A 14160-nucleotide genomic window follows, 5' to 3' on the forward strand; every position below is an offset into this window, starting at 1 on the left:
TCCTTGAAAAATATAAAATTGAAATGGCAACATTTGCACATAACTGGGGAAATAATATGGTGAAATGTTGGCATTTTTCATGATCTCTCCCTATGGTGTGGAGAAAGATACAGTTAAGTAGTCCTGAAGTGGTGGTGTTTGTTTTTAATGAAGAGCTTGATGGAATTTGGAAGTAATTGACATACTGAGACCAAAGCGTTAACTGGGGCTCACTTCTTTGTTTTCTGTAATATTCCAAACCTGTCCCATCTGCCAACTGCTGGAAGAGGAGGGGAGGGAAAAGGGATGAATCTTCAGTGTCCAGAAGTATTACACAGGCTCTTTCACACAGATACATGCTGATAACTATCTGACAGTTTGATTTATGTTACAGCTAGTCCTCCTCGGCTCGTGTCAATGGAAGAGCTAATGGAAACAGCTAAGGGAGTAACCAACATGGCACTAGCACATGAAATTGTTGTTAATGGAGACTTCCAGATAAAACCAGCTGAATTACCAGAACACAGGTAAGACTGTTATCAAATACTTAAATAAAATTTTTATTTGTGGAACTGCAGAACAGCTGTAATGGATCAGATAAAATGTCTGTCTAGTATGCTGCCTGGCAGTTCCCAGTAGGAGATGTCTAGGCAAGAGCGTAAGAAGAAGGTAAGCGTATGGTTCTGCTTCCCCCGCAATGTATGCATGTGAAGAGTGAGCCTCTTGGAGTAATTCCTTGGGCATGTGTGGGTGTGGATCCCGCTGTGGGGCAGTTCCTGCCAGTTCCCCCCTTGTCCCAGGAGCTCGAGCCTGGGATCTTCTGGAAACCTGAGTCTAGCTGCAGGAGCAGATAGTGCTCTTAGCATCTCTTAAGCTTTCACAGCCCGTAGGAATAAGATGAAACTGATTATTTTAGCTTTTTTTGAGCCTAGTACCTGTTTGTGGGGATTTTGGGGGGCGGGGGAAAGACATTGCTGCGTTTTATTAGATTAGTCCTTGTCCCTTTTAAGTTTGAAGGTTTTCCTTCTCTAGCTCACCTACAGAATTCCACTCTGGAGTAGGAGAGGGTGGAGGGAAAATAGGAGAGGCCTTGATGTCTAGTTAGATATTGGCCAATGTAGCTGACCCAGTCCTGTAACAGGATTTTGCATCAACAGTGCTTCATCTGCTCTTCCTTATATACACAGATACAGAGAGAGATGTGGCTGACAATGTGTTTCTTGGGTTATTTTGTGAAAGTGAGTGCATATTTCAGGAAAGAGACTTGGTCCAAATTGGAACCAGAAAGATTGCCTTCTGTAGATGTCACAGCTACTCTGCTTTTGAGAGAGAGACCCCAGAAACCATCTGTGCCTGAATAACAGGCTCTGTCTCAGCATTCTTGCTTTTGCCCCAGGCTTGAACAGGTCAACCATGGGTGTGTGTTTGCCCAAGTATAGCTCAAAGCATATTTCATCCCTGTTTTTGAAACAGGACATGAACTTGAGGATTCTTATGGTTTCTTCCTGAAGGTTAAGGGACATTAGCAAGGCAACTGCAAATGAATTTTCCTTAGTATACTTTTTTTTCCCCCTTTCATTAAAGCCGGAAGCTGTTTTAGTATTAGTTTCAGCTCTAACTGGCAACCCCTTTGAGAACTGTTTGTTTAAGGTATGCCAGTGCTGTATGCAGGCACTGGAGCTGTGCTGGGGTAACAGTCTGCTTCCTTCCCTAAGCTATTTCTTGCCTGATTCTGGGAGACAGCTGCATATCATGCTGGAACATTAACTTCATGAGTACTCCCAGAGCATATGGTATGGATGGCTGTTAGAAGACTGGCAGTGGTTGTTCTCTATAGAAATTGGTCAGACGAAGAGGAAAGACCTGATGCCCATCTCCACCAAAACAAGGTGACTGTAGTTCCTGCTAGCATTAGTATTGAGAGGATATCACCTGCAACTTGAATTGTCCTTGACTGAAAAGGCAGTAATGCTAGCTCTGACGCCAGCATATTATACCAGTGGTGGTATTATTAAGGGCTGTGGACTGCTAGATAATGAGACAATGATAATCCAAAAAATGTGCATGTGCTATTAGATATACTGAGCCTTATGGTCTCAACAAGAATTGGCTTTCGTAAGGTTTGAACAGAGCAGGCCAGGGTCCTTGTTAGGCTTTGTTCACTTGCCTCAGCATCTGAGTTGGTAGGCAACAGAATCATGTCCCTCTTAAATGCTGAGAGCAAATTTGCGTTTAGCTGATCTAGCACGTGACAAGACATCTGTTGTCCATCAAGACTCATATATTTTAGATCTCAAGCAATGAGTTGATCTGTCTTTTCATCACCGTCTCTCAGTGTCTGCCTGACCTGCTAGGCAGACCGAAGCAGTAGTGTCCAGTCCTTTTTTGTTGCTCTGCTTCCAGGTCGTGCACAGTTTATGTGTGGTCTGATGCTGGCTCTGCATCTTACACAAATGCTGGCCCTGAAGTGAGCATTTGGAAAGTACACCTGAGACATGCAAAGCTCATTCTTCCTATTCTATACTTAAATAGTTTTCTGTGGAAAGTATAGCTTAGGGTCCCCTGCAACTTGAAGGTACGGAAGACAAGCACTTAAGGCAAAAACAGTTGTGATTGTATTTGCAGTCATTTGCACTTGCAGTAGAGCATGTATTGGCTACTCTCAGGGAACCACAGCATGTAAGTGCTTTTGGGAGATGCTTGAACCTCAGTGGCAGCTGGAGTAAGAATCTTGGGAATCTGTGGGATTCGGTGCGGACATTCTTCGTGTGTGTGAATGAGTGAGCATTTTATGGTTTTTCTTCAATGTTGAAATCAAACCTGGTGTGAACAGGAGTGTGCCTACTGAAGTGGAGTCATTTTCAATATTTTCAATTAGAAATTGGTTCCTGGCACAGTGGAATTCATTTATTGTTTATACCAACTGAATGAGGCCTTTATCTCAGCATTTGAGTTGAAATACAGAAGCTTTTTATCAGGGGAGTTATTTATTTTCTCTCAGGTTTACTTAATGAATTTTACTCAGTAGAATTGTATTACTTAGTGAAGTTCTGCAAAGAAACATCAATATTGTTCTTTTGAAGAGAAACTATAATTTTTATTAATTTTTTTTGGTAGCCTTCTTTGCTTGCGTGTAACCCTTTATTGGGATATGAGCCATTCCAAATCCTACATCTAGTTTTCCTTTTTTTTTTTTTTTTTTTTTTTCTCCTGAGTAGCTTAAAATGGTAGATTTCTTCTCTGTTAATCCTCACATATTCATTACAAGCACTGTCCTTAAGGAGCTGCAGGTCACTACATAAGGTGGTTGCAGAGACAAGTATTGCCTTTTTTAACTGGTTGTGTTTATCCACAGCTTGGAAAAAAAAGTAAGAGATATTGTGCACAAAGCTTTCTGGGATTGTCTGGAAGCCCAGCTAAAGGAAGATCCACCAACGTATGACCATGCAATTAAACTATTGGGAGAAATCAAAGAGGTAAGATGCTGTGATATCAAAGTAAATTATTGAATTTGTGTAGCCGTGTTGATATGAACAGGCAGAAATGTTTGAAATGTGGCTGTTCGTAAAGGACTCTCTTGATCTTTTCATTATTATGTTATTTTCTGTGAACATTCAAAAATTGTAAACTTCCAGAGGAAAAATTTGAATATTAAAAAAAAAAAGGCCAGATCATTTAAGATTAATAGAGGTAACTAATATTGGTTTCATAATTTCAAGCTTGCTTCACATTATGACAATGGCAGTAGTTATGGAAGCACTGAGATGCCCCAGCGTGGGCTGACAAAGCCAGGCACAGTAGTCTTAGAGATGGTATGTACTACAAAGCATTTACCACTCGGGTAGCTTCAGCATCATACAGAATGAGGTGAAACATTTGAATTTGGAGTTGGTAAATGACTCTATGGCTTTGTTAATAAAATTGAGATTCAACTTGTAAATGGCAATTAGTGTAAATAAAAAATGGTTCAATAACTGCTTTGGTCCAGTAGTGTTTGATATGTAGAACTAATGTGCTGTTAAAAACTTTCCATTTCAGACTCTCTTGTCTTTCTTGTTGCCTGGTCATACTAGACTGAGAAACCAGATTACAGAAGTTCTTGATCTTGATTTGATAAAACAGGAGGCAGAGAATGGGGCCCTGGACATTTCTAAATTGGTAGAATTTGTTATTGGGATGATGGGGACCCTCTGTGCTCCAGCTCGAGATGAAGAAATTAAGAAACTGAAAGATATTCATGAAATAGTTCCTCTGTTCAGGTACTGAAATGATATTTATTAGTCGCGTTGAGTGTCCTTTAAATAACTGTAGATGTGTGTGAATGTGTGGGGTGTGGGGTAGTTCCCTAGCAGGGCAGCTTGATAATCCTCTTAGAAAAAGAGAGTGAAGGGGAAGGGAATACAGTTGCGGGTGTGAAGGGGGGAGATGCTTCAGAAGTCGAGGACCATCTTGGTTCTGATGAATTGGAGTATTTCTCTCACTCCTGCATGTCACTGAAGGGCGTTTTCTGAAATGTTGCAGATGGATGGTTAGTTTGCTTTTTCTGCTCTTTTCTGCTTTTTTTTTTTAATACCTTCTGCCGTGGGTTTTCAATTTGGACACAATCGGGAGCATAGGAAAAAGTCATTGTTATTCCTCAGCCAGTTCTTTCTTTCCCCCCAAAAGGGAGCACCCATACTGGATCTGGGAGCATAGAGGAGGTTTCTGCCTTGTCACCATCTTTCTGAATGAACAGGTCAAGCTTTCAGTAGTTAGAGGAAATCCTATTATCCTTGTTTTATCTTTTTATGCCAAAACATTTTCTAATTTGATAAGCTTCCAAGAGTAAGGGTTGACCTGACAGAAACATTGCCAGCAGGAATTTGGTTGCTTTGAAATTATTATTATTTTTTCCCTGAGGTCTGATTCTTTGATTTCCATGGAGATTGACTGTTTAAGCTGCCAACAGAAGCAGTATGGTAGTTCTGAAACACAGATGTCTGTTTGTGTATTCAACATATGATATTGCACATCCTGGGAAATATAATCTCTGGAGCTAGTAATGTTGGAGGCTTTCTTGCAGAAGAGCAAGTTTTATTTCCTGCTTGGAAGAGGTGCATGCGTGCATGTGCATGCTTTGCTCACTCTTTCGGACTCACACTCTGAAGTTGTTAAGCCCAATTAATGTTTTGCGTGCATGTTTTTGCTCTTTCCATGGACAATCTGTAATAAATCTTTTAAATACTACCTCTTAAACATCTGTAGCCCTGAATAACTCTTTCTGTTTGTTTGTTTAGAGCAATTTTCTCTGTGTTAGACCTAATGAAAATGGATATGGCAAACTTCGCTGTCAGTAGCATTAGGCCAAAATTAATGCAGCAGTCTGCTGAATATGAAAGAAAGAAGTTTCAGGAGTTTCTTGAGAAACAGCCAAGTATGATTTTGTTTCTTGCTTTCTTCCCCTCTGGCATCCCAGTAAACTGTGTGTCTCTGCTTGTGTATCACAAAAAGAAACTAGATTTTATTTTATGTTCTATAATTCATGTGGTAGATGAAAGCTTCTGCCCCAAAACTATGTTTTGGAAAAATATACTGGAACAACATTTCAGCACTTAATACAGTGGAGTTTTGTTTCATTTGAATAGAGCATATGACACAGTAAATCAACAAAAAATGCTTTAGAACTGTAGGTCTTCGGACGAGGGTTTTTTTAGCATAATTAGCAGGCATCATCTTGCCTCTGATTTGCTGTATCTATGTGGTTTTGATTTTGTTTTAGATGTTCTGATTGATACTGTAAATAAAATATATATCAGTAGCTGATATCATGGGTATTAGGAATAGCAACTTAATGGGATTATTTGGAAATTAATGGTGGAAAAAACTATCTTTGAAAACAAATGTTTTTACCAAGACTTTTTTTCCCCCCCTATTCCAGATTCTTTAGATCTTGTCACAGACTGGTTGCAGGAAGCAGCAGATGATCTTGTAAAGCTGAGATGTAAAAAGTTGCTTTCCCACTGCAGTGATGATGATGATGGTGCTGCTGGTGGAGCCTCTGCATTGTACTCCACTGCTGTACAAAACCAGGCATATCTAAAGCTCCTGAAGTGGGATCATGTGAACAAGCCTTTTCCAGAAGTAGGTATTTAACAGAGAAATTGATTTCTATGTTCTCCTAGTTTTATATTTCTGGGGTATAATGGAAACCATTTGGATTTGTAGCCTTGCCACACATACAGTACTAAAAGCTTTATCTCTTGATTGAGACTACTCATGGCTCTCTTAATAGGGTAAATTCTTTGTCAGCTCTGAGACTTAGTTGAACAAGACAGGAGTCAGTTGTTTTGTTTTGTTTCTGATGCTAACGTGTTGAGCAGGTAGTTGCCCTTTCCTGTGCCTTTGTCTCCTCTCCCATAGCTGGTCTATCGGCAGAAGTTGCCTGGGGTGCCTGTTTCTCTTTGTGCTTGGGAGGTTAAATCTTTGGTTCAAAATCTTTCCAACAACCCTTTGAATCAGGGATAATTTGTACATTTCAGGTTGTTGGAGAGAAAATAAAGGTGGCTTATACTCTGTAAAAGCTGCCTTTCCGTGTGAATTTGGTGCCCTTAACTCATTGTTTTGAAGCAGAAAAGCCAGGAACTCATGCTGGGCAAAATAAACAGCTTTTGTGCATCTAGAAAGAACTCTCTGAAACATACTGATAGAAACCTCAAAGCAGAAGTATTTATTGTCTGTGTTCCTTCAAGTGTGTTCAAGATTGTTCAACAGGAATTGTCCAACAGGAATTACAATGGATATATCTTTTGTTGCTCTCTTTACTACTGGGGTTAAGATATAGCATTTCTTAAAAGAAAAATATGCATTTTCAGGTTTGACAGCAGATTAAAACTGATTTGCAATATAAGCTCAGTAATTGAAAGGTGGAATACAAGCCATCTTTTAAACATTTTTATTCTTGAATTTTATTCATGAATTAATGCAATGGTCAAGAAAGTGAGAAAATAAAACAATTGACAATAACATAACACAAATTTATTATTACAGTCCTGCAAAGCCACCTTCATTTTGAACTGCTGTTACTCCAGCAGGTTTTGGGGGGCTGTTTTGTTTTGTTTTGTTTTGTTTTTTTCCCTGGGAAGTCCCTTATATGGTAGCCCTGTAATGGTCCTGTAGTGAATTTCTTGTGCCTTTCTCAGAAATGTCTGGTTCTGGTCCCTGAGTCAGCATGTCAAATTAGACTGATTTGATCAAGTAGGCTTGTGTATTTTATGTCATAAAGCAGAATATTACATTATATCTACAGTATAATATTGTATATTATATATTAACGTGTGTGTGTTTTTGTATTTTCCTCCTGAAATATTTCGGAGTGAAGAAATGGTAGTTGTAATCTAGCTTTTATCCGTAAGATTGAATCACAGAGTAATTCAGATTGGAGGGGACTCTGGAGATCAGCTAGTCCAACCTCCTGCTCAAAGCAGGGTCAGCTAGAGCAGGTTGCTCAGGGCCGTCTCCAGTCAGGTTTTGAACATCTCAAAGGCTGGAGACTCCACAAGCTCTTTGGGCAGCCTGTTATTGATGAGTGGAGCTTTAAATTTCAGTTGATTGTGTTATAAGCACTTTCTAATGCAAGCCTAGTGTTGTAGCACTGTGGAAACTAAGGTTTAAGAGTGACTTGGTAAGCCTTCTGCAGAAGACTGAGGGAAGATGCGTTTCTCCTGGCTTCTAGACAGGCTACTTCAGGGCAGTGTGTGCTGGGTTTTTCTCAACCTAGCGTGTGGGTTTTGGTATGGCTGTTTCTTCTGTCTCGTTTGTAAACGCTATGAAAGAATTCAGTTTTCAGAATTACCTAAATTATGTTATTGGGCATCACAATGTCACTTCACAGCCCAGCATTCTGAATTTATCCTCTGCTGCCTTTCTCCTTTCTTCGCAGACTGTGTTAATGGACCAGACCCGTTTTCAGGAAATACAGCTGGAGCTGGAACAACTCCTGTTGACGGGGACTGTCCTTCTGGTCACATTCAGTGCGGCAGGCTCAGCACTTGCTGGTATACCTGGATTTGCTGAGAAAATTAAAACCATTATCAAGGTGCTGTTGACAGGAATGCATCTTCCGTGAGTATTGAATAATCCTAGTCACAGAGGCAGTGTAACTTCATTTTGACCCTAGTAAATAATCAGTTTAAGCTTCTCTTTGGCTGTAGACCGTAGGGTATGTAGAGAAAGTGCTAAGGGCTTTTTATTAATCCAGGCTGACACTTTCTGTCCAGCTTACTGATACAGAACTGTCCGTTTTGGCTCTGTTCTTTTCCAATGTGTGCATGCTCCTGTTTTCAGAGTATTTGTTCCTTATGATGCCTGGCTGGCATATGAAGCTAGAGCCTTGTGAGTGCAAGCAGCTAACTATGCTCACAGTTTGCGCCAGTCTCCCTTGGGTTGTCTGAGTGTGGTGCAGTAAGGGGCTTGTGAATTCAGAATGATTCCTGTACACACCATGGGTTGACAGCTGATTTTTACATTAGTCTGAACTGTCTATATAGGCAGAAAGTAAGCTCTTATTTGGATGGATTGTTTAGGCTGGAAATCTTTAATGCTATCCCACCTCTTTGTTTTATGTCTTAACTTTATTTTTCATATTTATAAAATACATTGTGTTCTTTATAATTCTTGCTTTATCTGGATTAATGTTCTTCTATTACACTTGATAACTGAGGCAACTCCAACTAGATAGTTTGTTTTTAAAGATGGAAGAAAAGTGAATAACTAAAATCCCTAAGTAATGCTCTACTCCACTCTCTCCAGCTCCTTTAACCTAAGGGAATCTTTGGCTACCATCAGTGAAAAGGTGTGTGCTGAAGTTAATAGCTGCCTTTCCCAACATGGGTTCACACCATTCACGCCTGAGAGAGAGACTGTGCTTAAAGGACAAATCCAAGCAGTGGGCAATCCTGGTAACGCCATATGCAAGCTAATAGGTATGCTTTGACAGAATACGGTCTGTTCTCAAGTGACCACTCTTCTCTGTTTGTAAGCTGTTGGTGGTGAGTCATGCATGCTCTTCTCATTTAATACTTAAATACTTGTTCACTGTGTCCAGCTTTCCTGTATGTGAGATTATGATCTTTCTGACTGTCTCTTTAAAAAACAAATTAAAACTCTTGATCCAATTTTTCCAGATTCTCGAATTCAAAAGTTTCTGGAGAGTTATCTTGCCTCTAGTCATCAGAAATCATTACCTGCTCTTCCTGGAGGATTAGGCCCTATTCAGAGAGAGCTGGAAGAGATTGCTGTCAAGTATGTTCGTCTTGTCAACTACAACAAAATGGTCTTCAGCCCTTACTATGATGCAGTCCTTGGCAAAATACTGACTAAGGAGGAATCTCAGCTCGTAAGGAAGTCAGAAGAATCATAAAACCAGTTTGTATGCTACCACTATGGTACTAACTTTGTCTGCTATTTTAAAAAATTGCACCAATATTTGTCTAGAAAACAGCTTTCCATTTAAACACTGGTTCTTTGAATTCACTAGTGATGATTGAGAAAAATACATGAGTTGCGGAAGGGGTTCTGAAATGAATGATGAAAACGAGATGGATTTTTTAATGTAAGTATGCAGCCTGGGGGATGGCTTGGTAGTCTCATGGCTGCAATTTTTAGATTTTGAGCAGATGCTAGGTAGGACAAGTTTGACAACCAAATTGTGTCTTTAAATGGCTCATTTGAGGGCATTTTACTCTCTAATTTACCAGGAAGTTAGTTGTTTAGTCCAGAGCAGGTTAGCAATGGTCCTTCCCAGCAGGGTGATTTGGCTTTAAAAAAAAAAAAAAAAAAAAAAAAAAAAAAAAAAGCTTACTTAAAGACTGAGGTAGTAAGCTAAAATTCTAGATATGAGAAATTTTAACAGGCAAAAAACAAAGCCAAACAGCACTTTATTGTAACATTATAGTTAGTATGGTAGACTACTAGTTTTTTCTGCATTTTTAATAGCATTTTTTTGCTGTTTACCTGCAGATGTTACAAAAAACATAATATATTTTTGTAGCATATTTTCTGGTTATTGGGTAACTGTCCTCTGCTATGTACAGTACTTACAAAGGTGGCAATCTTATAGATTGCAGCTGTATTTATTTCTTGTAAAGACTTCAGAAGGGCAGAGCTAAAATGTTTTGATAAAAGTGGCATTTCTTACCTTTTTTTGCTAGTAGTTTACTCCTTTTTATGTGAAATACTAATTTTAAAGTGAATCTGTCATTTTCAGAAGGTGGATTTAAAATGTGTGATTCTTTTGGCTGAAAAATTGTACTTGTTTTTTAAAACTACAACTTGAGATGGTTGCATATTCAATCATGTCTTCAGAAATATCCAGGAAGTGCAGAGTACTATCAGAAGTGTAAGTGATTTTAAACATAGAGTGGGACATAAATGATATAATGTTGATTTGAATAAACAGGGAGTATTTTTGGTAGATTTTTTTCACTTTGTAGAGATGTTCTTGAAACTTAAAATATTTTTAGATCTTGAATTTAATTAACTACATGTTGTATAGATGGGTGTTCACAGAACATCTCAGTGATCTTACAGCCTTTATACTGTAATTTCAATAATATTATTAATATTCAAATTACAGTATATAATATTTAATAACCTAATATTGTAGTTTCAGACTGGGTTAGGAGGTAAGTACATCTGAAATTCTCTAGTTACTGAGTGCAGCACTGTATTACCATAGTCAAAATGTGATGACTTTATGAAAGCAGAGTTCATAGTCATGAACAGTGTCACAATATTAGAGGCTGTATCCACAACAAAATATTGTCTCTTAAAAAAAATTACATTAAAAAAAAAAACCCTCTTAAATGATAACTTCCAGCTTCATTTTATTGATCAACTAATCAATCAAAATAATAGAACTTGTAGAAGAAAGTACTTGATGATGAATCAGTGTTGATGCTTCCTTTCTAGTTTCCCTTTAAATGTCAGCATGGATATAGCTGCAGTAGCTTTGAGTAGGGAGGAAGATAGAATAAGACAAGACCTTTTACTCCATATTAGGCTATGCAACTAGAAAACAAATCTTTTCTCATTCATTACAAAACCCCCTTCCCCCAAGAAAAAAGTCTTGTAAGAGATCACTAGTTCAGAAAAAAGCCTATGGAAAAAGTATCTGATGCCAGAATGAGTGGGACTGAAAGGGTAAGAAAGATTATACTTGCTTAATCTGGGAGATGGCTGCTTCCAGTTCTGCAGTTCAGCATCCAGGTGTCCACAAGTGCCAGCTGCTGCTTGCGCTGCCCTCAGAGCATGGATTGTGCAGCTGGCAGTGCCTGGTTGTTGCTCGCAGGGTCAGTGCAGTAAGTAAAGCCCAGCTCTCTTCTCAGCAAGGGTTGGCGCCTAAGGTTTCATGGAAAAAAGGGTGCAGGCCCCACATCTGGCTTCTGTCTCACCTTTGGGTGTTACACGCAGCTGGGAAATGAGTGCCTCAGTGGTTGGATTTTATAGGCCTTTGCTGTTACTACCTAATAATAAGGATCCAGCGTAACTGTAGTAAATGCCCACAAGTGCATCATGATAGTCCGTGTCTCTAAGTCTTCTTTAAAAGACCTGTACAGATACTGTTAAGTAAGTGGCAAAGTAAGGAGGGAAAAAAAAAAAAAAAAAAAAAAAAGATAAGGCTAGGCCCTACCTCCCTCTGTGAATATTTATGCAGTTATATGTATGCTGTTTTACCTCTTAGTCTGGTAGATAGTAGCGCTGACCTAGAGTCATCTGTCCTCCTGATGGTAGGAATGTCTTTCTACTTGTTTGAATATCTTACTTCCCTATAGTTCATAGGGGTTCTTATGGTCTTATGAGGGTGCAGTATGAAATAGTCAATTACAAGTTAAAAATCTGAAATATGCATAGGAAGTGCTTCAAAAGTTCATATACCATTTCTGTTAGCGTGTTTGACAATAACAGGTTAACCTATGTAGCTAATATATTAACATTTAGCTTTGTACATTATTAAATAGAAGACCAGTGCAGTTATCCAGGGCCAGATTGTGTTAACTAATACTCCTGGACAATCCACATTAGAAATATGTATTGAAATTGTCATATTATGCTGTCTTCTTTAAAAAGTCATGGCATTAAGAGCAAAAGCATACTGTGTCTTCTAGAAATATGGAAGAAAAATTAATTCTAGTATATATGGTCTGATCAGTTTCCTGTGATGGTTTTAATTCTTATTAACATCGCTTTTGAAGTAGCTGAGTGATATCTAGAAAAAAATGTTTGAATAAAACCGGAATGAGGCATGATGTTATCGATATCCTTTTATTTTAAAGGAATGTTTTTTCCATTTTCAACTACAAAACAGATTCCATACATTCTGCCATAAATAAAAACGAACAATAAGGCAGGACACTACATGAACAAACTGAGAACAACTGTTTTCCAGAAAGTGTGAATTAAAAATGCTTCACAATTATAAGCCATCCAGTTTTTAAAATAAAACTGTTGAAAACCCACAAGATTTCAAGTGGTCGATGTGAACATCCTTGAAGAAGGAACAAAATGCAGTTTAGTCATTTTGTACTTTTGTTTTTGAAAACCTAATTTTGTTCAGAGCACGTTCTAAGGTTGTTCTGTCTGTTTTCGGTTCAAGAACAATATGGGAGAAGAGGCACCACAGTAACAAAACCATTTCAAGATTTTTTTTGTTTGCAGCTGTCCCTTTTAAATGCTTGACTTTTAAGAGACAGACAAACTCAATACAAGTCTTTGTCTATCACAGTAGAATTCGAGACTTGTTTCACCGGATTCTCTTTTGTTGTCGTGCTCTGTAAATGTCATGAACAGGGGGAACTACTGATCCTTTCTCCTCATCGTCATCAGAATCTTCATTTGGTCTCTTGACAGCCTTATTGAGCATAGCATTATTTTCCACAGGTCCGTTGCCTTCCACAGTTATTTCAGGTAGGCCTCCAGTAATTATTCTTACAGCTTCATCAACAGCTGTAGAACAAGAAAAAGATTAGTTTAATTTGTGAAACTAAATTCCCTGATTAGAAAGGTGTTTCAGCAAAGTTGAACAGAATTTCAGGTATGCTTTTGGAATAAGAAAAAAGGTAAGAAAAACTAAAGAGCATTCAGACAGGCACACCAAGATGGACACATCGTGGAGATTTCTGGAACACAAGGTATTTTGCCACCTTACTTCTCCTACAAAAGTTAGGAGGAAGAATTAAATCTCAACTCTCTAAAACTCTTACCTATGGCAAACAGTAATTATAAAGTAAATGCTGCTACTTCAAATTGAGACCTCTTTTTACACAAGTATTGAGGTCAGTTACAAGCTTAATAAAATAAGAAAGCCTATTGGGAAACTGTGCACATGTTCATGATACATCAGAAAGATGCCAGCAAGTCTGTTTCTGCTTATGAACAGAGACAAAGTTTGAAAAATATCATATAATTTAAATAGAAGGTGCTTTATTTTCCCTCTAAACAAAACTAAATCCTAGCTTTGTCTCTGATCATGTTACTTACAGTAACAGAGGGGATGAGAAGTTGCATATTAATCATCTGCTGTAGTTGTTCACATGAAGACTGGGGTATGGATCTGTCTTCTGTTTATATTTCAGAAATTTACCTTTTTTGTAGCAGCTAAGACAACACAATTCTTGAATTGTTAGCAGACACTGCAACAATCTGCATTCTGAGTTATATCCAACAATGGACTTCACATACCAACAGTCTGTAACTTAATGAGTTAAAGTTCTTATACAAGTAGAGATGATGCCTTCCTTCTTCTAAAGTATATTTGGAAAATAATTTCTTTCATGTTTACCACAGAAATTGTATAATTAGGCATGTTGTTACTAAAGTAGCAGCTGGTGATTCTCAGCTTTTTTACTTTTTGTTTATCTCCACAGTTAAATGTGCAAACATCTCTATGTAGATTCCAGCCTACAAACATAACCTCTTCAACAGCATACTGTTAAATAATAATTATACATCTGCATCTATAAATGAGGTCTGGACTTTACACTGTAATATACATATGTAAAATAAAAATCACACGTGGTACTACCACAGACTCCTAGAGTGCACAAATGACTTACTTTCTGGCAATTTGCATCTTCTGAATATCTCCATGAGTTCATCCACTTGAACAAAGGGACCCTGATTAAAAAAAAAAAGTTTAGAAGATTA

The 14160-nt window shown here is 38.2% G+C and overlaps 2 protein-coding genes across 9 annotated transcripts in view; one reads left to right on the forward strand and one right to left on the reverse strand.

Moving 5' to 3' along the window:
- TCP11L1 (t-complex 11 like 1) overlaps nucleotides 1-14134 on the forward strand; it is a 22803-nt gene extending 8669 nt beyond the window's left edge. For 6 of the 8 annotated variants that reach the window (XM_026111619.2, XM_064512934.1, XM_064512936.1 and 3 more), the window contains 8 exons: nucleotides 374-506; nucleotides 3335-3455; nucleotides 4018-4238; nucleotides 5256-5392; nucleotides 5897-6099; nucleotides 7898-8079; nucleotides 8767-8939; nucleotides 9141-14134. In XM_026111619.2, coding sequence (XP_025967404.1) covers nucleotides 374-506; nucleotides 3335-3455; nucleotides 4018-4238; nucleotides 5256-5392; nucleotides 5897-6099; nucleotides 7898-8079; nucleotides 8767-8939; nucleotides 9141-9376 — 1406 coding nt within the window. In that variant the 3' untranslated portion in view covers nucleotides 9377-14134. Of the gene's footprint in view, nucleotides 1-356; nucleotides 507-3334; nucleotides 3456-4017; nucleotides 4239-5255; nucleotides 5393-5896; nucleotides 6100-7897; nucleotides 8080-8766; nucleotides 8940-9140 lie in introns of all 8 variants that reach the window. The other 2 variants (XM_064512937.1, XM_026111621.2) reach the window with 2 other exon arrangements.
- The window catches only part of CSTF3 (cleavage stimulation factor subunit 3), a 56901-nt gene continuing 55004 nt past the window's right edge, over nucleotides 12264-14160 (reverse strand). The window contains exons 20-21 of the mRNA XM_026111617.2: nucleotides 14070-14130; nucleotides 12264-12960 (exon numbers count right to left, since the gene is read on the reverse strand). Of these exons, the coding sequence (XP_025967402.1) occupies nucleotides 12758-12960; nucleotides 14070-14130 (264 nt within the window). The 3' untranslated portion in view covers nucleotides 12264-12757. The remainder of the gene's footprint in view (nucleotides 12961-14069; nucleotides 14131-14160) is intronic.

The sequence above is a fragment of the Dromaius novaehollandiae genome, chromosome 5 (genome assembly GCF_036370855.1).
Source record: "Dromaius novaehollandiae isolate bDroNov1 chromosome 5, bDroNov1.hap1, whole genome shotgun sequence".
Lineage (NCBI taxonomy): Eukaryota > Metazoa > Chordata > Aves > Casuariiformes > Dromaiidae > Dromaius > Dromaius novaehollandiae.